This window comes from Panthera tigris, chromosome X, assembly GCF_018350195.1.
Source record: "Panthera tigris isolate Pti1 chromosome X, P.tigris_Pti1_mat1.1, whole genome shotgun sequence".
Classification (NCBI taxonomy): Eukaryota; Metazoa; Chordata; class Mammalia; order Carnivora; family Felidae; genus Panthera; species Panthera tigris.
In genome coordinates this window covers 6,812,268-6,835,312 of record NC_056677.1, presented here as the reverse complement: position 1 = coordinate 6,835,312, position 23,045 = coordinate 6,812,268, and the positions used below count along the sequence as shown (strand labels likewise).

At 47.2% G+C, this 23,045-nt stretch overlaps 1 protein-coding gene across 5 annotated transcripts in view; it reads right to left on the bottom strand.

Moving 5' to 3' along the window:
• Nucleotides 1–23,045, bottom strand: part of SHROOM2 (shroom family member 2) — a 157,442-nt gene that overhangs the window by 66,793 nt on the left and 67,604 nt on the right. For 3 of the 5 annotated variants that reach the window (XM_042974107.1, XM_042974108.1, XM_042974109.1), the window contains exon 2: nt 16,954–17,105. In XM_042974107.1, the coding sequence (XP_042830041.1) occupies nt 16,954–17,105 (152 nt within the window). Of the gene's footprint in view, nt 1–18; nt 48–16,953; nt 17,106–22,161; nt 22,224–23,045 lie in introns of those variants that run through there. The other 2 variants (XM_042974110.1, XM_042974111.1) reach the window with 2 other exon arrangements.

The following is a 23,045-nucleotide window of genomic DNA, read 5'->3' as shown; positions in this document are numbered from 1 at the left end:
TGCAATCCCAAAGTGTACCTCGTCGAGTGTCTCCAAATCCTCGTGAGGAAGGTTCTGGCTACGTGAGTCTCGTGTTCAGGTGGCATTTTCTGTGCTATCGCATCAAGGATGTGTTTCATCTTCCTTTATACTTAATTAATGAAGGAAATAAACTAGACTGAGAGTGGAGGCAAAGGAAACAAATAAAAAAAGGAAGCCTGAAAAAGAAAATGCCTTATAATCTGTGGCAACATGTTCCAACCCAGCACATGGCAAGACTGGGATATGTGCTGGCTGACTTGGGGGTGGGGGGCAGCAGGGCTCCAAGAGTGCACGCACTCCCTCCTTTTTAAAAAGACAATACAGGGGTGCCTGCGTGGCTCAGTCGGTTAAGTGGCCGACTTCGGCTCAGGTCATGATCTCACAGTCTGTGAGTTCGAGCCCCGCGTTGGGCTCTGTGCTGACAGCTCAGAGCCTGGAGCCCATTTCAGATTCTGTGTCTCCCTCCCTCTCTCTCCCTCTCTCTCTCTCTCTCTCTCTCTCTCTCTGCCCCTCCCCTGCTCATGTTCTGTCTCTTGCTCTCTCAAAAACAGCTAAACATTAAAAAATAAAATAAAAAGATAACACATATAGATGCATGTCTATTTCAAGAAGACATAGTTGACAACCACAGTAGAAATTAAGAGCTTTTTTAAAAAAAAAAATCACCCAGTGAAAAGGTTGTACCTATAAGCTACACATAAGGATATTCTGGCTATTGGGGATAGTGACGTTTTCCTAAAACATAATGGGCTTTTCATCAGGTCCTTTGAATTTCCTAGTGCATGATGAATGTATTTGGGAAGGTTCCAGCTACCTTCTGTTTCTCAGCCCCTCTGACTACCTAAAACGGCTGGATTCATGCCAATAAGAGGGAGGACGACGTTCTGGACCCAAAAGTGTTCACTCAATCACAATGCTGTGAGGATGCTGGTCTGGCAGGCTGTGGGGAAAGAGCTCTCTGGCGCCACCTAGTGGTCTCACACAGCCACTGTCCCTCTGGCTGCATTTCAGACAGACCCAGATGAACAGAAACAAGAACAGATTTAAGGTCTTCATTTTCACAAGATCGTGGGCTTTCTTCTCGCACAAGATACACACTCAGGTGGCTTTAAGCCATTCAGCCGCCAGAAATGTGGGGACCCTGAGGAGTGCACGGGCCACAGGATGTGCCAGGACAGGAGAGCACAAGTCCCCAGTTTGAGGGCCTGGGTGAAACCACTATGCCGTACTTGGTTCTTAGTGGTATCCACCCTGGCCACCCGCAGAGCCATGAGCATTAGAAGTGAGTAAATGCGGGGTGCCGGGGTGGCTCAGTTGGTTAAGCATGAGACTCTTGTCTTCCGCTCAGGTCATGATATCTCACGGCTCGTGAGTTCAAGCCCCACATCGGGCTCTGTGCTGATGGTGCAGAGCCTGCTTGGGATTCTCTCTCTCTCCCTCTCTCTCTGCCCCTCCCCTGCTCCCTCTGTCTCTCTCACACACAAAATAAATAAATAAACTTAAAAAAAATTTTTTTAAATAATAAAATACAGAGGTGCCTGGGTGGCTCAGTCAGTTAAGCGTCTGACTTCAGTTCAAGTCATGATCTCACCGTTTGTGAGTTCAAGCCCCGCATCGGGATCCGTGCTGACAGCTCAGAGCCTGGAGCCTGCTTCAGATTCTGTGTCTCCCTCTCTCTGCCCCTCCCCTGCTCATGCTCTCTCTGTCTCAAAAATAAACATTAAATTTTTTTAAAGTAATAATAAAATACAATGAAATCTCAACAAAATTGTACCGACATTCTTCTCAAAGCTAGAACAAACAATCCTAAAATTTGTATGGAACCACAAAAGCCCCAAATAGCCAAAGTAATATTGAAAAAGAAAACCAAAGCAGGAAGCATCATAATCCCAGACTTTAGCCTCTATTACAAAGCTGTAATCATCAAGACGGTATGGTATTGGCACAAAAACAGACACATAGACCAATGGAATAGAATAGAGAACCCAGAATTGGACCCACAAATGTATGGCCAATTAATCTTTGACAAAGCAGGAAAGATATCCAATGGAAAAAAGACAGTCTCTTTAGCAAATGGTGCTGGGAGAACTGGACAGCAACATGCAGAAGAATGAAATTAGACCATTTCTTACACCATACACAAAGTAAACTCAACATGGATGAAAGACCTAAACATGAGACAGGAAGCCATCAAAACCCTAGAGGAGGAAGCAGGCAACTACCTCTTTGACCTCAGCCCCAGCAATTTCTTGCTCAACACATCACCAAAGACAAGGAATTAAAAGCAAAAATGAACTATTGGGACCTCATCAAGATAAAAAGCTTCTGCACAGTGAAGGAAACAATCAACAAAACAAAAAGGCAACCGACGGAATGAGAGAAGATATCTGCAAAGGACATATCGGATAAAGGGCTAGTACCCAAAATCTATACAGAACTTATCAAACTCAGAACCTGAAAAACAAATAATCCACTGAAGAAATGGGTGGAAGACATGAACAGACACTTCTCCAAAGAAGACCTCCAGATGGCCAACTGACACATGAAAAGATGCTCAACGTCACTCACCATCAGGGAAATACAAATCAAAGCCACACTGATATACCACCTCACACTGGTCAGGGTGGCTAAAATGCACAACAGGAGACTATATAGATGCTGGAGAGGATGTGGAGAAACGGGAACCCTCTTGCACTGTTGGTGGGAATGCAAACTGGTGCAGCCGCTCTGGAAAACAGTGTGGAGGCTCCTCAAAAAATTAAAAATAGAACTACTCTATGACCCATCAATAGCACTACTAGGAATTTATCCAAAGGATACAGGAGTGTTGATTCATGGGGGCACATGTACCGCAATGTTTATAGCAGCGCTTTCAACAATAGCCAAATGATGGAAAGAGCCTAAATGTCCATCAACTGATGAATGGATAAAGAAGATGTGGTTTACATATACAATGGAGTACTACTTGGCAATAAGAAAGAATGGAACCCAGCCATTTGCAGCAACGTGGAAGGAACTGGAGGGTATTATGCTGAGTGAAATAAATGAGTCAGAAAATGACAGATACCGTATGTTTTTGCTCATATGTGGATCTTGAGAAAGTTAACAGAAGAGCATGGGGGAAGAGAAGGAAAAAAATAGTTACAGAGAGGGAGGGAGGCAAACCATAAGAGACTCTTAAATACAGAGAACAAACTGAGGGTTGATGGAGGAGGGGAGAGGGGAAAATGGGTGATGGGCATTGAGGAGGGCGCTTGTTGGGATGAGCACTGGGTGTTGTATGTAAGCGATGAACCATGGGAATCTACCCCAAAAACCAAGAGCACGCTTTATACACCGTATGTTACACAATTTGACAGTAAATTATATTACAAAGATTAAAAAAAAAAAATTCCCTCTGGAAAAAAAAATAGTAAATGCAAAATGGCATACAGCAAACCAGTCCCGAATCACTCCTTCCTGTGGGATGTCTGCTACGGTCGAGACAGCCCCGAGACAAATATCGAACAGGAATGAATAGGGACGCTACCGAAAGAATGCTCCCTCCTTGGCCGCAGTCAGATGTAAGCCAACTGGAGAGACCGGTAAGGAAGCCCATTCTGGGAGGGAGAAACACAGAGGGTGATTTCTGGCCTCACAAACAGCCATGAGGGGCGAATGGGAGCGCTAGAGCCACAAAGGCCTGTGCAGCCCAACCCAGAGACGCCGAAGGTCCTGCTTCTGAGCAGGTGCTGCGGGCAGGGATGTGACAGACGGACCAGCAACGCCCCACGTTGAGCCTGGGGCTGCGCAATCCCAGAATCACTGGATAGGCAGTGGGGCTTCGTCCGTGCTCACACCGGGCCAGGGTCAGCCCAGTGTATGTAGGAAAGGGATCCTGTTTGTTGAAATGGCTGTTGATGTTTGGAATCCTTAAAACACATGCTTATTGTAGAAAATATGGAATATTTAAAAATTAAAAGGCCAAAAAGACGCCCAAGGAAAAGAAGCCATGATCTAAAGACAGCCCTCTGCATGACCTCCTCTCTGTCTCTAGACAATTTGGAGAAGCCTGCAGACTCCGTGTCTCCATTTCACTCTGCGGCCCGCCTGGTTTTGGGAGTATTCTCTCATGCCACTGTCACTCTTCCCAAATGGCACCTCTAATCAGTGCTTACTATTCCTTTCATATAAATACAGAAAAGCCATAGTACTGGCTACGAACATTTTCTGCTCCTACAGATGAAATTATTCATCCTAATGAGGGTTGTTCCCCCGAAGCCTTTCCCACAAATTACATACCAAGATTAATAAAAATTTACTTCAATTTTTAGAAATAATTTTATAAGCGAGGTAGTCTTTGGGGGATTTTTGGAAGGACAGGGTTTACACCACAAATATGAAAAATGCTAGCATATCATTTAAAATTAAGAATGAATCCAGGGCCGCCTGCGTGGCTCAGTTGGTTAAGCATCTGGCTTCAGCCCAGGTCATGATCTCATGGTTCGTGAGTTCGAGCCCTGCATCGGGCTCCATGATGACAGCTCAGAGCCTGGAGCCTGCTTTAGATTCTGTGTCCCCCTCTCTCTCTGCCCCCCTCCCCTGCTCGTGTGCACTCTCTCTCTTAAAAAAGGAATTATTAAAATAAATGCTTCAGTGAAATGTTTGTCATTCTCATAAAGAACACAATCCCTTCCTTGCCTAAAAAAAAATTTCGTGAGTGCTGGGTTATTTTCATAGCCTTTTAGAATGAAGCCAACAGGCACCACCTCATAAAACAAACAGTCTGTGCTTGGTCACCACAAGCTGCGTCAGCCTGACTGTACCGGACCCGCTGGCTGGGAGGCCGGGGAGGCCAGAGGGGGAGGCCAGGTGCCTTGGCTTTGGGTGTGCATTGTGCTGGGGGTTATGATAGGATCTGGGGCTTTTAGGCAACCCTGGGGTTGGAGAAGGCTCCTTGGCGGGAGGAAATCAATAGTGATCCGTTGGGGGCATCTTAGAGAAAAGAATCAGGGGGCCTGAGGGGGGAAGAGGCCTGGATTTCAGAGAAGGGGTGGTCTGGGCAGGACTGCAAAGGTGCCTCGGTGACCCGTGGGTGAGGGGAACAGCCCTGTGTGAAGACTTTAGAATTCAAGGAAAGGAGGGGGTACAGGCCAGCAGGGGAGGTGGAAGGTGGTGGGGGGGTTGTACACTGGAGAGGGTGACTGCAAGCACCCTTTTTAGTCCTTCAAAAGGAAACACATAAAAACCAGCACTCTACAAACACAAAATGAACCTTGTTCTGACCCAGCCAAGCCTGTGGATGACTACGTCCTGACCAGCCTCTCCCTCTGCTGGTCTGTCTACCTCCTGCCAGATCAATCTCCCAGCCACGCTGCTCTAGACAGCTCTTGCTCTCACTCCAGAACCTTCAACTGCTCACAGCTGCCACAGGAGCCCAAGCTCCCACATTCTCAGGCATCTAGCCAAGCTGTGGTCTGGAGGGTGCCCCTGGGCCAGCAGCGTGGGCATCAGCTGGAGACACATGTGGGCAGGCTGGTGGCCTTGCACTAGCCCTCCCGGCAGCTCAGAGGTAAGCTCAGGGCCAGCACCGTTCTGCCCCCAGCCACCTAGTCACCCGTCCCCCTGCAGTCCGTTTGCCTGCACCCGCTCTGCCCTTCCCTGGTATTGCCGATGTAGGACCAGATTTGCGGCTCAAACCTGGCTCAGCCTTCCAAGGGCAGGTCAGTGGCCCAGCCTCAGGTAAGACTCTGCTGCAGTCTGCTTCCCGGCCTCCTCACATCTGTTGGCTCACCACCTGTCACAGCTTTCCCAATCCAGGCCTATGAGAGCATCCTCAGCAGGCAGCTCCTGGACGGCAGCACCTAATGGTATGATTGCACGGAGCGCTTCTAACACGTTACACGAATGTATGAAGACACAGGGCCGAGCACTTGAGAAACGGCAAAGGGCTCCCTTCCCCGGCGGTGGTCAGACAACATACTGCTGTGGACGGTGATGTCATGCTGGATTGAATCCATATAGTCCTATGGGATGCGAGCCACAGAGTTCCTGCCTTTATACATGAGAAGAATTAAGATAAAAATTCCCAAATGGCCTAAAGAGCTGAGACTGATACAGGACATCAAAGCTGCATTTGGAACAAACGCCAGGCTGAGAGGCAGCATTCCCACAGGATGAAAGAGGCAGGCGCCTCTCCACGAGCCCGGGGCACCCCTGGTCCTTCCCCTTCCCCCAGTAAGGGCGGGTGCATGGTTCGTCTTTCAGCCTTCGGCGCTCTTCCCGGGTGCTTCCGCAGAGAAGCCTGTGCAGAAATGTCACATAATGGGGGCGTCTGGGTGGATCAGTCGGTAAAGCGTCTGACTCTTGATTTCGGGCCCCGTGCTGACAGCACAGAGCTTGCTTGGGATTCTGTGTCTCCCCCTCTCACTGTCTCAAATAAACATTAAAAAGATACATATATTTTTTAATGTCACATAATGAACGCAGGCAGAACTGGAGCAGACCAAAACGATTTGGTTTTTCTACTAACTTTTAAAATCTTCAGGTCAATACATCTATTCATGTAAGAAAAAAGGGGAAAAAAGACTATCTCACCCACCTGTGTTCACAGTACAGCTCCTCGAGGGACTAATGCCCGAGCAAGTTCAACTGAGTGTTTCAGAAGGGCGCCAGCCCAACCTACTGGCTACATTTCAAGAGAACGGATTTTCTGGCAAAGAAACTCAGGATATTCAAATGTGCAACCATTAGTAAAACTAATTACAAATAGCTCTAAGCATTAGCAACAGTGCTGATGAGTCATATCTGAAAGAAGTAAAAAAAAAAAAACTTTCTCTGCATGTCTTAACATATCAGAAACCATCGATATTTGCACGATAAACTTTATAAACATCACTTACACGCTTTGCAATGAAAAACAAAATCTTAACTTTGTTCCACTTTCTATTTGACTTAGAATATGAAATAACCTCACTTAATTGGAAATTCACCTGATTAAATTGCTCAAGCCATATATAATGAGCCTAAATCGGAATAGAAGCAACTTTTCCCAAAATAAAACAACTCTGATCTGCATGGTTTTCTTTTTTCTCCTGATTCCATTTAATAACAAACAATGGAAAACAGCTCCAAGACAGGGTGTCTGTCCAGCGTAAGTCTCTGGGTTTCCTCTGTCTAATAAGAAAATGAGCATTTGCAAACGGCTGTAACCCCCAACATGCTCGAAATAGAAACTTTTCCCCTGAGACTCGAACAAATGATGGCAGACCCTTCAAAAGCACAGGTTTTTGCCAACACCCCCACCAAGGCACACACCCTCCAGCAAAACACAGATATGGTTTCTGGCCCAGGAAGAGCTCCTGGGAGGGAAGCGGGGAGGAATGAAGCCTGCCGACGCCCTAGCCCTGCCTGTAACCCTGCCGCATCGCCACCCATAGCTGCTTCCAAGAACATCGGTGCCAACCAATGTCAGGGCTGCGTGCAGACCCACCTGCTGCAGGATAGCTCCAAGGAGCCAGGAGCAGAGGGGCTCCCAGCACAACACAGGGGCGGTGCGGAGTTCACTGCAGCTTAGTGGCATCCAGAAAACAAAGCAGGCTGCAAGAAATGTGCTCGTAGCGAGCACAGCTGTTGTCACTAGACTTGAAAGCCGCTTTCTTGAAATCTCTAACTCGGCCCGAAGTCTGGCTAACCCTTTCAGCCTCCAGCGAAGAACCTCTACCCTTGGGTGTTAATCTGCTCCTGAACGCAAGCTTAGGGGCTGTAATTAGAGACACAAAAGGATTTAAGGCCGCCGGCAAAGAGGCCGAAAATCACATGAACCAACCCTATCAATAATCCGGACCCGGCAAAACTACCTGCAACACCGGATGATGGTTTGAGAGTACCATAAATGATGAGGTGGGCAGGCGTGCTTCGTTGTAACCAAAACTATCTGTTCCCATACGAAGTTGAAAAAAAAAAAAAGCTAGAGCAGTTGCAAGCTTTCCAAAGTAATGGATAGCATGGTATTTAAAAGAAATTTTCCCGAGGATATTTGAAATTATATGTACATTTTAGAAGCTGAGGCTATGGTAATTTTGCCTCCAAAGAGAGAGAGGAGGACTGTGTCCCAGCACTCTTCATGCCATTTCAGTGCACATTCGATAGGATCAGAGCGCAGCAGCCTTAACCCCAGGTCTGAGCAAGACGCCCCCTTTCCCAACACGCTGTGCGCATCAGGCAGACCCTGAGCACATCTCCCGAGGCTGATCTAGTAGGATCAGGAAAATGCCACAAGTGACCCGGTTTCTGGTGTTCACCTGTTCCGAGCCCATCTTAGGCCATGGTGTACCCTCTGTGCCTGCCCAGGACAACAGCCGTGGCTGTCTGTGAAAACACGGGCACAGGAGCCACTCCAGACCCGCCCGGCAGCCCTCCCAGGGAGGTGGCGTGGACACACAGGACAAAGGTGCAGATGACGACTGTCAGCGACACAGAAGAAAAGGTTACCGCATCCGCCCCGAACTTTCCAGTGAGTAGCACTTCCTTCCTCCGCCAAGCAAAGTCGGAACAACAGAGTAGCCCGGAGGGAAGATCTAGGAAGGAGCTTTCGGCTCAGACTCTCTTCATGGCCTAACAGTTCACCTGACTCCCGGGCAGACACCCCCGCCCCCTCCCTGACCACCTGGGCATCGTGCAGGAGAACAGATGTGCACTTGGTGGGGATCACGGTTACAGGTCTCTGTTTCCAGCTGACCCCACACGGGGAGAAAGGAAGCGCTCTCTCTCTTGTGTCTGGGAAAGAAACTTCACAGGGAGAGATAAAGAGCCACTCGCACCTCCTGACTCACCTTCCCTTCCAGGCTCCTAAGCGATGACAAGATAGCACTGCCCACGGCCCAGGAAACCAGACGCCATGGCTTTGTCCAAGCGGCTCCCCTCGATCCCATCCTGCCTGCTCGCTCCCCTACTCACCACACACAACAAAACAAAACAAGCCTACGGGTAAGAGATACACTAGCAGGAAGGAGTTAGCATGTGAACCGCTGTTTCTACTCATGAAACTCTGGTTATGTAGTTTGCATAGAGGTACATTTCCCCAGAACCTCCGAGAACCACCATACCTGCACTGGCCACTCTCAGTCTTTGTCATAAATGTCAGCCCTTCTCTGGGCCTCTGAGGACGGGCTGGGAGTACAATCAAGTTAAATAAGAGTTGAGCAAGCTAATTCATCATTCGGCCATACTCTCGGGCAGGGCAACACAGGATATTTACGTGTTTGTGGTTCAGTCTATGAATAATTTACAGAGTGCCTTTTTTTTTTTTTTGAGAGAGACAGAGACAGAGACAGAGACAGAGACAGAGAGAGAGAGAGAGAGAGAGAGAGAGAGAGAGAGAGAAAGGGGGCACAAGTAAGTGAGGGGCAGAGAGAAACAGAAGCAGGGCTCACCCGAAGCAGGGCTTGAGCTCACTCGATGTGGGGACTCGAACTCACAAACTGTGAGATCATGACCTAGGCTGAAGTCAGATGCTTAACCGACTGAACCACCCAGGCGCCCCCAGAGTGCTTTTCTATAAACTGGTCGGGTTTTGTCTGTTTGTTCGTATTTTTAAGAGTACATGATCTACTTTGGAGCTGTACATAAAGTTCTAGAAAATGCTAACTGATCTGTGAGACAGAAGTCCGATAGGTGGTTGCCTGGGGACGGAGAAAGAGGAGAATGGCAGGCTTTAAACACAGATTTAAATTTCGGCAGAGAAGAATACACGTTACCAGTTCCAGAGAAATTGTTTTAAAAGTACCTACTGGTGCCTCTGTAATAAGGACAATGTAAAACTCAGTTTGAAGTTTTAGTGGTCCTTCCTCTGAGCATCTTCAGGATTTTATAGCAGTGAGTTGCCATGTGCTGGGTGACAGCAACAGACCCTAATACTAACTAATTAACCAGGTTACAGAATTTCATTCATGTTTCTGAACAAAGCACCATTTCAGACTTTTTATTTATTTATTTATTTTTTTTGAGAGAGATAGAGAGAGCAAGCAGGGGAGAGGGGCAAAGAGACTGACAGAATCTCAGCACAGAGCCAGATGTGGCTCCACCCCATGACCCTGGGATCATGACCTGAGTTGAAATCAAGAGTTGGATTCTTAACTGAGCCACCCAGGCACCCCTTAGACTTTTTTCTATTAGGCAAAAAATAATATCGACATATCGTATTAAAAATTAATACAAAGTTATTTAAAAAATTGTTGTAATACCTAAGTGTTATTAAAAGTATTTCAAATTGCACAATGGTATATGTCAAATATATATTTTTAAAAATGATCAAAATAAAGTATGTTTTCATAAAAACAGAAGTGAACAATCATTATCTTGTTATACGTATTGCTTAAAACATTAATTCCCATCTAAACCAGAAAATTATCCTGTGCACCCCTCATTTAAAGAAAACTGGACATACAGAATGCAAAAGTGGAGTTCTACACAGTGGCTCCCATCAATCCTTTGGGGCAAAAGTCTCTTCCTTCTCCCCAAGAGTCTTTTAGATAACTTGTCACTGGGGCGCCTGGGTGGCCAGTCAGTTAAGCATCCGACTTCAGCTCAGGTCGTGATCTCGCGGTCCGTGAGTTCGAGCCCCGCGTCAGGCTCTGTGCTGACAGCTCAGAGCCTGGAGCCTGTTTCAGATTCTGTGTCTCCCTCTCTCTGACCCTCCCCCGTTCATGCTCTGTCTTTCTCTGTCTCAAAAATAAATGTTAAAAAAAATTTAGATAACTTGTCACCTCCGTCAGCTAGCAGGCGCCCTGCATCTCCTCCCTGTCCCTCCACTGACCAGTTCTCTGTGGCATAGATGCTTTGCTTGGAATAGAATTCAGGTCATTCTGATATCCTTAAAGATGTTCCTCTACTTAAAAAAAAAAAAAAAAAAAAAAGCTTCTAAAGATATGGGAAGACGCCCAAATTCATTCATCATGAAAAGTGCCCATTTAAATTGCTTTGAATTTTTAAAAATGTTTATTTTACTTTTGAGATAGAGTGTGCATAAGAGAGAGAAGGGGAGGGGCGGAGAGAGGGAGAGAGAATCCCAAGCAGGCTCCACGCTAACAGCGCAGATGCGAGGCTCAACCTCACAAACCGTGAGATCATGACCTGAGCCGAAATCGAGTCAGATGTTTAACTGACTGAGCCATCAGGTGCCCTAAAAATGCGCATTTAACCAATGAAGCCATTTTCCACCCATCACATTTGAAAAGAGTACAGAACTAAACTGAAAATAACCTCTGCTAGAGTGGACCTGAGCCTGAAAAGTGGTCCGAGAAATTTGGAGGTGGCTATCACAGTTCGTGCTCCCCAAACTTCTGATTCAAGAACCCCAGGTTGGAAATGGACTGCAACGACCTGTACGTACAGGTACACGGACTCGGGTACAGAGACACCACATGCTGCAGTTACAGGCTTTCACCAGAAGCACCAGAAATATCCGTCTACAGAGGTTCTGTAGAACAGCGGAGGATCCAGACTGTGGAGCAGCGTGGGGTCGTTAAGAGAAATCGCGACTCAGACCTCAGCGCAGTCAACCCAGAACGATCTCTGCGGATACAGGCGTTAAGTGCACAAGAACGTGTATGATACAAAGAAGCCCAAGATCAGCAGTGAGTGCCAGTGCTGCTCTCCGGAGACGCACAACAGAGGTGCAAGGCCCCTGGGCCACCCAATGCCCTTCTGAGCCCGGGGAGTCGACTGCACCCTGGTGTTACTTTAAGAACTGAATAAATGCAGAATACATGTTAGCCTTAGAATATATCGTAGCCAGCACTCCAACACCCGCCTTCTTAGGGTCCTTCTTCTTGTCCCGATCACAGAGCAATAAACAGACCTTCTCTGGGGCACTGCCTAGAACAGAACAGGGTGCACAGCTGACGGTTTCCTGGGGACCAACCCTCCTGCTGACTCCTACGAGCACAGGCACACTGAACCCCCCAAAGCTTTTCCTCTTTAAAAATGCAATGAGCTGGGGTGCCTGGGGGGCTCAGCTGGTTAAAGTGTCCGACTCTCGGTTTCAGGCTTAGATCATGAGGTCATGGTCTCACGAGTTCAAGCCCTGTGCTGGGCTCTGTGCTGTCAGCGTGGAGCCTGCTTGGGATTCTCTCTCTCCTTCTCTCTCTGCCCTACCCCACTCACACTGTCTCTCTCAAAATAAACTTAATTTAAAAATTGTTTTAAGTTAAGAAAAAAAAATTTAATATAAAAAATTAAAATAAAAATACAGTGAGTTTTTTTAATGCTAGTTTTTATTGTTATAAACATAACTTGTGAGTATAATATAATTTATAAAGTTCTATAAAAGTAATAAGTAATACGTTACTTAAATGTACATTTAAAAATGTTTAAGATGGTAAATTTTTTTTTATTGCTCACCATGATAAATATACTTTTATTTATTTTTTTATTTTTTATTTTTTTTAATTTTTATCCAAATTAGTTAGCATATAGTCAACAACAACTTCAGGAGTAGATTCCTTAGTGCCCCTTCCCCATTTAGCCCATCCCCCCTCCCACACCCCCTCCAGTTACCCTCAGTTTGTTCTCCATATTTAGGAGTCTCTTCTGTTTTGTCCCCCTGCCTGTTTTTAGATTATTTTTGTTTCCCTTCCCTTACGTTCATCTGTTTTGTCTCTTAAAGTCCTCATGTGAGTGAAGTCATAGGATATTTGTCTTTCTGTGACTGACTCATTTCACTTAGCATAATACCCTCCAGTTCCATCCACATAATTGCAAATGGCAAGATTTCATTCTTTTTGATTGCCGAGTAATACTCCATTGTATATATGTACCACATCTTCTTTATCCATTCATCCATTGATGGACATTTGGGCTCTTTCCATACTTTGGCTATTGTCGATAGTGCTGCTAGAAACATAGGGGTGCACGTGTCCCTTTGAAACAGCACACCTGTATCCTGTGGATACATGCCTAGTAGTGCAATGGCTGGGTCATAGGGTAGTTCTATTTTTAGTTTTTTGAGGAATCTCCATACTGTTTTCCAGAGTGGCTGCACCAGCTTGCATTCTATTTTTAGTTTTTTGACGAATCTCCATACTGTTTTCCAGAGTGGCTGCACCAGCTTGCATTCCCAAGATGGTAAATTTTCTGTTATATGTATTGTACCACAATATCTTTAAAAATTAAAACTAAGAACAGGGGGCATCTGGGTGGCTCTGTGGGTTAAATGTCTGACTCTTTTTAAAAAAAATTTTTTTCATGTTTATTTATTTTTGAGAGAGAGAGAGAGAGAGAGAGAGAGAGCGAGCACAAGCAGGGGAGGGGCAGAGAGAGAGGGAGACAGAATCCAAAGCAGGCTCCAGGCTCTGAGCTGTCAGCACAGAGCCTGACACGGGGCTCAAACCCACAAGCCATGAGATCATGACTTGAGCGAAAGTCAGATGCTTAACCAACTGAACCACCCAGGTGTCCCATCTTTTTCTTTTAATGTTTATTTTTAAAAGAGAGAGAGAGAGACAGAGTGACAGAGAGATACAGACAGAGACAGTATGAGTGGGGGAGGGGCAGAGAAGGAGGGAGACACAGAACCCGAGGCAGGCTCTAGGCTCCGGGCTGTCAGCACAGAACCTACGTGGGGCTCGAACTCACGAACCATGAGATCATGACCTGAGCGAAGGCAGACGCTTCCGACTGAGCCACCCAGGAACCCCCTTAATCATCGGACCTTTGATCTCAGTTCAGGTCTTGGGCTCATGCCCTATGCTGGGCTGCATGCTGGCGTGAAGCATACCTAACAAACCAACTGACCAACCTTGTAAGAATGGGACATACACGGTTCTCTGACTGCTCTTATGTGTTCCACTCACCTGGACTTCGTGGGGCGCCTTCCCATGTCAGGAAACGCTGACATCGTTTGTAACAGCAGCACTTTACAGTTTGGGTGGTCTCTAATTCATTTCAGTAATTTCCCTTTGCTGAGTATCTAGGATCCCAGAAACGAAAACTGTGGGTCCAAGACCTGCCTTTTGAAACATGTCGCCAAACTACTCGCCGGAAAGTCTGTCTAACCTGTAGTCCAATCGGCATTGTATCAAATACATGCTGGTTCCCCACAATCTCACCGATGGGTCTTGCTGACTGTTAGATCTCTGCCAACAAGACAGCCAGAGCCTACCATCTCAGGGGGCGCCTCAGGGGGCGGGGGAGGGGGGCTGGCTCAGTTTGTCAGGCGTCTGACTCTTGGTTTTGGCTCAGGTCATGATCTCACAGTCCGTGAATTCAAGCCCCGTGTCGGGCTCTGCGTTGGCACAGCGGAGCCTGCTTGGGATTCTCTCTCCCTCCCTCTCTCTGCCCCCCGACCTCCTTCCCAAAACAAATAATAAATAAACATTAAAAAAAACACTACTGTCTCACTTTCAAGTAAACCCGCAGATTCCTATGAGAGACGACAGAGGGCAACCTCAATCAGCTGGGGAGCTGGTAAGGACTCCCCGAGGCAGTTGATAACACCCAGCTCACCTCTGTGGAGCACGCTTCCCTTCGCATCATCATTACTGCACTAAGCGCCACTAAATCCTAGAACACGTATCCTGCCTTAGAAAGGTTGTTAATGTGACCACAAAGGAATAATTATACAATATGACAGTGTCTCTCCTTTCTCATCCTCTCCAAAGGGCTCCCAAACTACCCATCTAAGAGTGTATTTTTCTGATTTACAGAGAGGGTAGTCTGTACCACTTGGAAATGAAGTTGTTAATTCAGTGTGGCAATGAAATAGAGTTTTTTCTTCCTTGTTTCTGAGCCTCCTCCTTGGATATGGTTTCAGTCAAAAAAAAAAAAGTGAGGGGTGCCTGGGTGGCTCAGTCGGTTGAGCGTCCGACTTCAGCTCAGGTCATGATCTTGCGGTCTGTGGGTTCGAGCCCCGCGTCGGGCTCTGTGCTGACGGCTCGGAACCTGGAGCCTGCTTCGGATTCTGTGTCTCCCTCTCTCTCTCTGCCCCTTCCCCGCTCATGCTCTGTCTCTCTCTCTGTCAAAAATAAATAAACATTAAAAAAAAATAAAAAATAAAAAGTGAATTCCTTTGGGAATAGGCTTTCAAGTCTACTTGTACTAAAAATGGAAGTAAATGCTTCAGTCCATTTATTTTTTTTTAACACTTTTAAAAAATGTTTATTTACTTATTTCTGAGACAGACAGAGAGAGAGTGAGCAAGGAAGAGAGAGAGAGAGAGACAGAGAGAGAGAGAGAGGGCGACACAGAATCCGAAGCAGGCTCCAGGCTCCGAGCTGTCAGCACAGAGCCCGACACGGGGCTGGAACCCACAAACCCATGAGATCATGACCTGAGCCGAAGTCGGATGCTTAACTGAGCCACTCAGGCTCCTGAGTCCATTTATTTTTTAAAATCTACAGTTAAACTTGAAAGAATACACTAATTCCACTTAAAAAAAAAAGAGGAGGGGCATGCAAACACTTTAGTGTGAATTAGCCAACTACAAAATGCAAGGTAGAGAATTACTTCTATTTGAAGACAAGAAATCACAAGTACCTTTATGGGGGTTCAGGGTCGCTCCTGTGCATAAAAACATCACGCCCCTCATTCTACTTTTCTAACCACTTCATGTCCTCCAAAGTTCTGCAATCTGATTTACAGGAACAGGAAGCGTGCTCCCCCCAGACCTCAGCACAGCGCTAGAAACTCCTGGTAGCTGACAAGTGTACAGGCAGCCCTGCACCATTTTCACTCAAAGGCGAAAACACAGTAGCCTGCCACCTTGTGGAAACAAGAGGTAACAACACTTCATCTGAAGCGTCAGTGCAGCTCTCTAACAGAAGAACCTACATATGCCTGAAGAAAAGAGAAAAGCATTCTAACAGGCACATAAAAAGATGCTCAACGTCACTCATCATCAGGGAAATACAAATCAAAACCGCAATGAGATACCACCTCACACCGGTCAGAGTGGCTAAAATTAACCACTCAGGAAACAACAGATGCTGGCGAGGATGTGGAGAATGGGGAACCCTCCTGCACCGTCGGTGGGAACGCAAACTGGTGCAGCCGCTCTTGAAAATAGAACTACCCTCTGACCCAGCAACTGCACTACTAGGTATTTATCCAAAGGCTACAAAAATGCTGATTTGAAGGGGCATATGCACCCCAGTATTTACAGCAGTAATATCAACAATAGCCAAAGTATGGAAAGAGCCTAAATGTCCCTCAACTGACAAATGGATAAAGAAGATGTGGTTTATGTATACAATGGAATATGTTCCATCGTGATGAAAAAGAATAAAATCTTGCCATTGGAGCAGTGTGGATGGAACTAGAATGTATGATGCTAAGCGAAATAAGTCAGAGAAAGACAAATATTATGTGATTTCACTCATAAGTGGAATTTAAAAAACACAACAGACGAACCCAGGAGAGGGAAGGCAAAATAAGATAAAAACAGAAAGGGAGGCAAACCGTAAGAGACTCTTACATACAGAGAACAAACTGAGGGTTGATCGGGGTGGTGAAAATGGGTGATGGGCATTAAGAGGGCACTTGTTGGGATGAGCACTGGGTGTCATATGTAAGCGATGAATCCCTGGGTTCTATTCCTGAAACCAAGACCACACTGTACGTTAACTAACTTGATTTTAAATCAAAAAAAGAAAAGAAAAAAGCATTCAAATTCACTTAATGTATCAAATAAACAATGCATAGTACTAGAAGAAGGCATCTTTTAAGTTTTGGATGCTGGATTCACCCTTGGCCAAGGAGTAGAATTTTGTGGTCATGCGCGCGCGTGCGCACGCGCACACACACACACACACACACACACACACACACACACACACACACACCTCTTAAGTCCAAACTGGGATTTGCTTGCAGTGATACAGATCAGCAGACCTGGCTTCACCTTTTGCTATTTTACTCACTTCTGTTTGTGAAAATGGCACGAGGCGTGGGTCTTACCTTTTCACTACCAGCTTCAGGGTTTTATGAGAGCCCTTCACCAGGCAAATCGCCTCCTGTCTAAACCCCGAGAGACCAATGTCGTTGATGCCGACGATCTCGTCCCCGGCCAGTAACTTGTCCACTGCCGCAGCTTTACTTCCTTCTTCAATCTGCAACAAAGACGCACGTGCCATGAGCCTCCAAACAAGCAAAGCAAGTCCCCAGAAGTCAGCCAGGAGCAACGTGCCTGTGACGTGTGCCGCCCACAGCTCTATGACTGGCTCTGCGATCGGCCAGGACCCCATCTAGGCCCTGAGGCTGCACGGATTCCTATTTGACGAATGAGGGACACATCCCTCACCCAGCGCTTGCCTCTGCGGGGACCTGGGCTACCTTCACCGAGGGAACAGGAAAGAGCGCATGCGCTCCGGAACACGCACGACCCAAAACGGTGGATCTAAAGATATAGGGCCCTTTTCTGGAAATCCTTTATCCAAACAATAATGATGGATTATTTTTATTATGTACTGTTTCTCATACATTAATCCCAGGCCTAGATTCTTGTAACTGCTTTACTGAGAGAGAGTTCAAATACCACAAAACTCACCCACATAAATATACAAATGAATGACTTTTTAGTATATTCACAGAACTGTGGAACCATCACGTCCTAAACCTAGAAGAAACCTGGTAGCCGTGAGCAGTCACCTCCTGATCCCCTCCAGCCCTGGCCACCACTAACCCACCTCCTGTCTCTATGCATTTGCCCTTGCTGGATAGCTCACAGAAAAAGGATCCTACAGGGGCACCTGGGCATTTCAGGTGGTTAAGCGTCTGACTCTTGATTTTGACTCAGGTCATGATCTCACAGTTTGTGGGATAGAGCCCTCCATTGGGGTCTGTGCTGACAATGTGGAGTCGGCTTGGAATTCTCTCTCTCCCTGTCTCTCTGCCCCTCCCCTGCACTCTCTCTCTCTCTCTCTCTCTCTCTCTCTCTCTCTCTCAAAATAAATGAACAATGGGGCGCCTGTGTGGTTCAGCCGGTTAAGCATCCAACTCTTGATTTTGGCTCAGGTCATGATCTCATGGTTCATGAGATCGAGCCCTGTGTCAGGCTCTGCACAGGCAGCATGGAGCCTGCTTGGGCTTCTCTCTCCCTCTATCCTTGTTCCTCCCCCACTTGTGCTCTCTCTCTTTCTCTCATAATAAATAAATTTAAAAAATTAAACATTTAAACAAATAAAAAGAATTCTGCAACATGTGGCATTTTTAAAAACGTTTATTTATTTTAAGAGAGAGAAAAAGAGAGTGCACACTCAGGGGAGAGGCAGAGAGAGGAAGAAAGAATCCCAAGCTGGCTTTATGATGTCAGCACAGAGCTCCACTCGGGGCTCAAACTCATGAACCAAGAGATCATGACCTGAGACAAAATCAAGAGCCAGATACTTAACCAACTGAGCCACCCAGGCGCCCCGAGAAATCTTGGTCTTTAAATACTAAACCTAGTTTTTTTCTATACAGTAATAATTATCTCAGCAGCAATTAACCCTGCCTGCTTTCTCTACTAGTGCTTGGCAAACTATGGCCCATGAGCGAAATCCAGCCAGATGCGCCCCCCCCCTTTTTTGTAAATAAAATGTTACTGCAATAGAACCACACCCACTTGCTTACATATTGCTACAGGACAGCAATGAGTAGCCTGGCCCACAAAGCCAAGAATATTTACTACTTGGCTTGTTACAAAACAGTTTGCCAACCCCAGTTGTATACCAAAAAGCAATTATCTTGACAAACTGCTAGGAAAACCGGTGAACAAAGTTAATGTTTGTGAGAGTATCTGTGTACAGTCTGAAAGCTCACTGCCTGACTGTTTGCCGCGGCCAACCTAACAGTTACTTACAAAGCCCTCACAAAGCAGTAGAGCAGTACATCTTTCCTCCGGGTTAAAAAACTGGGTACTAAGCAACTTACATGCCTCAGTTCTGCAAGTGAATGATAGTTGCCTCAAATCTCCGCTTAAATCTAAGGACGACGTTTGAACTCTCAGGTTAACCAAGCAATTATTCATTGCAAGTCAACACCATCGATGCAAGTAAACGACTACTTCTTTACCGAATGGATGGCTTCATATTTTTGTTAATAACTGGCTTCAAAAGTCTAGACAATTTTATCCCAACACAGTAACAGACACGTTGTAAGTAAATTTCTACCTGCCCAAGATTACACGCTCAGCCAGGTACAAAGTGCAGGTGACATTCAGTGGAGAGCTTAGGTTTTTGACACGTCCTGTGTGAGAGGCCAAGGGGTTGTCCAGGTGGAGGGTCCGTGGGCAGCTGGCTCTGGGAGAAGAGCATCCAGGGAAAGGTGGCCCACCCGTGGAGTGACCCCAAGCAGAAGATATTTAAAGATTTGAGGGGCAGGGTGCCTGGGTGGCTCAGTAGGTCAAGCGTCCAACTTCAGCTCAGGTCATGATCTTGTGGTTCATGGGTTCAAGCCCCGTGTCGGGCTCTGTACTGACTGCTCAGAGCCTGGAGCCTGCTTCCATTCTGTTTGTCTCTCTCTCTCTCTCTGCCCCTCCCTGGCTTGTGCATACACACTCACTCTCTCTCAGAAATAAATAAAACTTAAAAAAAAAACAAACCAGGGGGCTGGGGAGACTGAAGGAGGCTGCCCGGACAGAAGACAGAGCCACGGGCAGATAACCACAGAGATGGAACCCTGGATCCCCAGCAATTAGAGCGCTGGTGAAAGAGGGCACCAGGTAAACCACAGGAGATAAAGGAGAAAGGCTGAGCATCGCAGAAGCCTCCACCACCAAAGTTCACACTGACGAGGACGGCCGGCGACCCTGCCCGTGCGGGGAAAGCCCCCAGGGGAAGCTGACCAACGCTCCGGCTGGGGTCACTACCAGAGCCCGCAGCACTGTGGTGGCTGGGGTCAAGACCAGCACCTGTCCCCCAAAACAGGGACCCAGAGGCTGCAGGCCCTCAAGGCAGCATTCAAGGCGTGCCTGGGTCAGTTTCATCTCCTCTCTCTCTCTCCTCTTGGCGCTAAGTACACAATCTGGAGGGCAAAATCTAGAATACAGAACACATGCAGACGGTAACTTGGGTCTGTACCCAGTGAACTATTGCCTGAATTCCATTAGGTAAATGCTTTGGTGGCATGAGTGCAAAAAAAGCCATCTGCGTTCAGAGTTTGTACTTATTCTTTCAGTAAGCATCTACAGAGCAAGTACGATGCAAAAAACCGCTAGATACTGGACAGTGGGTCTTGCAAGATGTAGTTCCCGCCTCGAAGACATTTCTAGGCTTAGAGGCCAATGCTTCTCAACCTGTAATGTGCACACAAGTCTCCCAGGGTTTAAAATGCAGATCTGGGGGTGGCTGCGTGGCTCAGTCAGTTAAGCATCCAACTCCTGATTTCAGCTCATGTCGTGATCCCACAGTTGTGAGTTTGAGCCCTGCATCAGGCTCTGCACTGGCAATGTGGAGCCTGGTTGGGATTCTCTCTCTCTCTCTTTCTCTCTCTCCCTCTCTACCCCCCCCCCCACCCCGTCTCTGCCCCTCTTCTGCTCATGCCCTCTCTCTCAAAATAGATAAATAAAACTTAAAAAAAATGTTTTTTAAATGCAGATCTGATTCAGCAGGTCCTGGGTGGGGCCTCAACTTCTGCGTCTCTAAGACCATCCTTAACAAGCTCCCAGGAGAGGAGACGATGCTTTGAGTTGCAGTATAGAGATACAGGGACAGATAAATGAAGTACCAGACGAGTGAGAAGTCGGCTTGCCCTCTATGGTGTGGATGGACCCTCCAGGAACATTTTCACAGAGCCCATGGCATTTGGTGCAGCCTTGAAGGATGCACTTTTTGGAGACTCATCACAACACACAAGGGCCAGGTACCATGAGGAAGCCACAGAACATACAAGTTTTTTAAGTTTATTTATTTATTTAAAGGAAGAGAGAGAAACCCAAGCTGGCTCTGCACTGTCAGTGCAGAGCCCAACACGGGACTCAAACACACGAACCATGAGATCATGACCTGAGCTGAAGCCAGGAGTCGTCACTTAACGGACTGAGCCACCCAGGCGCCCCTGAATCACACATTCTAAAGGGGTTAAAATGGTGAGTTTTGTGTCAGACACATTTAGCATACTGAAAGTCACACATTCTTCTGTATCTACAAGAAAAGATCCTGACCCCACGATAAGAGTGAACAGAAGCGTCCTCCCTACAGTGATTCCCTTTGAATTGCAGTGAAAGAGAACGTCTTTAGGCAAAACCACCGTGACTAATGACCTGCAGGGTCTCACGACAGTTGTTAAGGCAGCAGGCCCTGGAGGGGACACGTCACCGGTGTCTGGCTCAGCTACCACTTGGTGGGTTTCTCCGCGTCATCCCCACAAACCCTTCTATGGACAAGTTGTGCGAGACTCCCGTGAAGCCCCGTCATGTCCTCCGGCTTCGCCGGAGACGAACACCATGTTACTTCCTCTCATCCGTAAAGACTTCTCCGGTTTCTCCTCTATAAAGGAAGACTGCATTCCAAAGCCTCCTTCAGCCTCACCCTAAGCACTCCACCTACACTTCCCAGAAAAAAAAAAATCGGTCTGGGTTTGGGAGATAAAGTAGCTGGGGCTTTACCCTCCCCCATGCACCCCCGCCCTTGGCTTCCTCCCCAAGACAAAGTTTCTCTTTGATATTTATTGTGCTCCTGGGGGAAGAAGCTGTAAAAGAAAAAGCAGCTTTGAAAACCTGCATTCTATACCCCCCCCCCAACCAACATCTCACAGCAGGTGGGATTAATTAGGCTTCAACTTGGCAAAGAACAAACCTGAAGTCGGTGCTACCTGCACAGGATAAGGACTCTGCCTGCCCGCACGTAACAGTGTATCCAAACCCAACGCTGATGGGCATTCCGTCCCGAGGGCCACACGCTACAAAGGACCGTGCTTGGCACTGTTAACCAGTAGGGGCGACCACCTACGCGTACAGAGGGTGGGAGCCACCAGCAGGGTAGTTCCGGCCGAGGTCACCTGCTCCAACCCAGAAGAGTCCCCCGCACAACGGGAGGCGGGCAGAGACAAACCCTGCCTTGCCCACGATGCGGGCCCACGTGGCACGCCCTTCACACGTACAGAACGGGAGTCCCGAGCGCCCACGCCAGTCCACAAATTCCACCCGGAGTCACTAACTGGCATTCCGTACGGCAAACCCACGCTCACCGTCCCGATGAAGTGAGATGTCCCGTGACGTAAAGAAGGCCTTACTCTTCTTATAGGAATATGTTGTCTGGAAACAGCAGTGGGGAGAAACAGTTAACGCAAGCCTTTATTTTTTATCATTTAGTTATTTTGAGAGCAAGCGGGCGAGCAGCAACGGGGAAGGGTCACAGAGAGAGAGAGAGGCAGAGAATCCAAAGCAGGTTCTATGCTGGCAGGTCAGAGCCTGACACAGGGCTCGAACCCACAAACCGTGCAATCACGACCTGAGCCAAAGTCAGACACTGAACTGACTGAGTCACCTAAATGCCCAAGAGTCATTTTGGAACAAAGTTTTCATACTTCTTGGAATGGACGTTACAGATGATCGGGAATGAAGACCCACAGAGGCAAAAGAATCGGGTCTGGGAGTGGACCAGACATACACTGAAAGGAATCGCGTCCAATGCAGGGGGCAGCACGAGGGGCAACGTTCACCTCTGTCTCGGGGGCGGAAATGCAGTTTCACAAATGGGAAGGGCCATGAACACAACTTGAAAGGAGGTGCGTGTTTCGGGGAGGACATCCCAAAGTCGGGTCTTGACGTGAAGACAGGGGCACGGGCAGGAAGCCCAGGCGTGTCACAGGAATGTCAGCCTGGCAGGGTGTAAAGCTCTCACAAGAGGGCGTTTGAAGATAAGGGCAGAAGGGAGAAGATTAGGAACTTGACCTTGAATCAGAATCTGGGACAATATCCCGTAGGCAGTGAAGGCCCAGAGAAAGCAGGCATGGAAGTAGGGAAATGATAGTATTCACGCAAGTATTTGTGGAAGATGAACCTTGCAGGCACAACACGTGAAATGAATTTCTGCCTAAGAACAAGGCGGCGATGACGAAGATCCTCACCT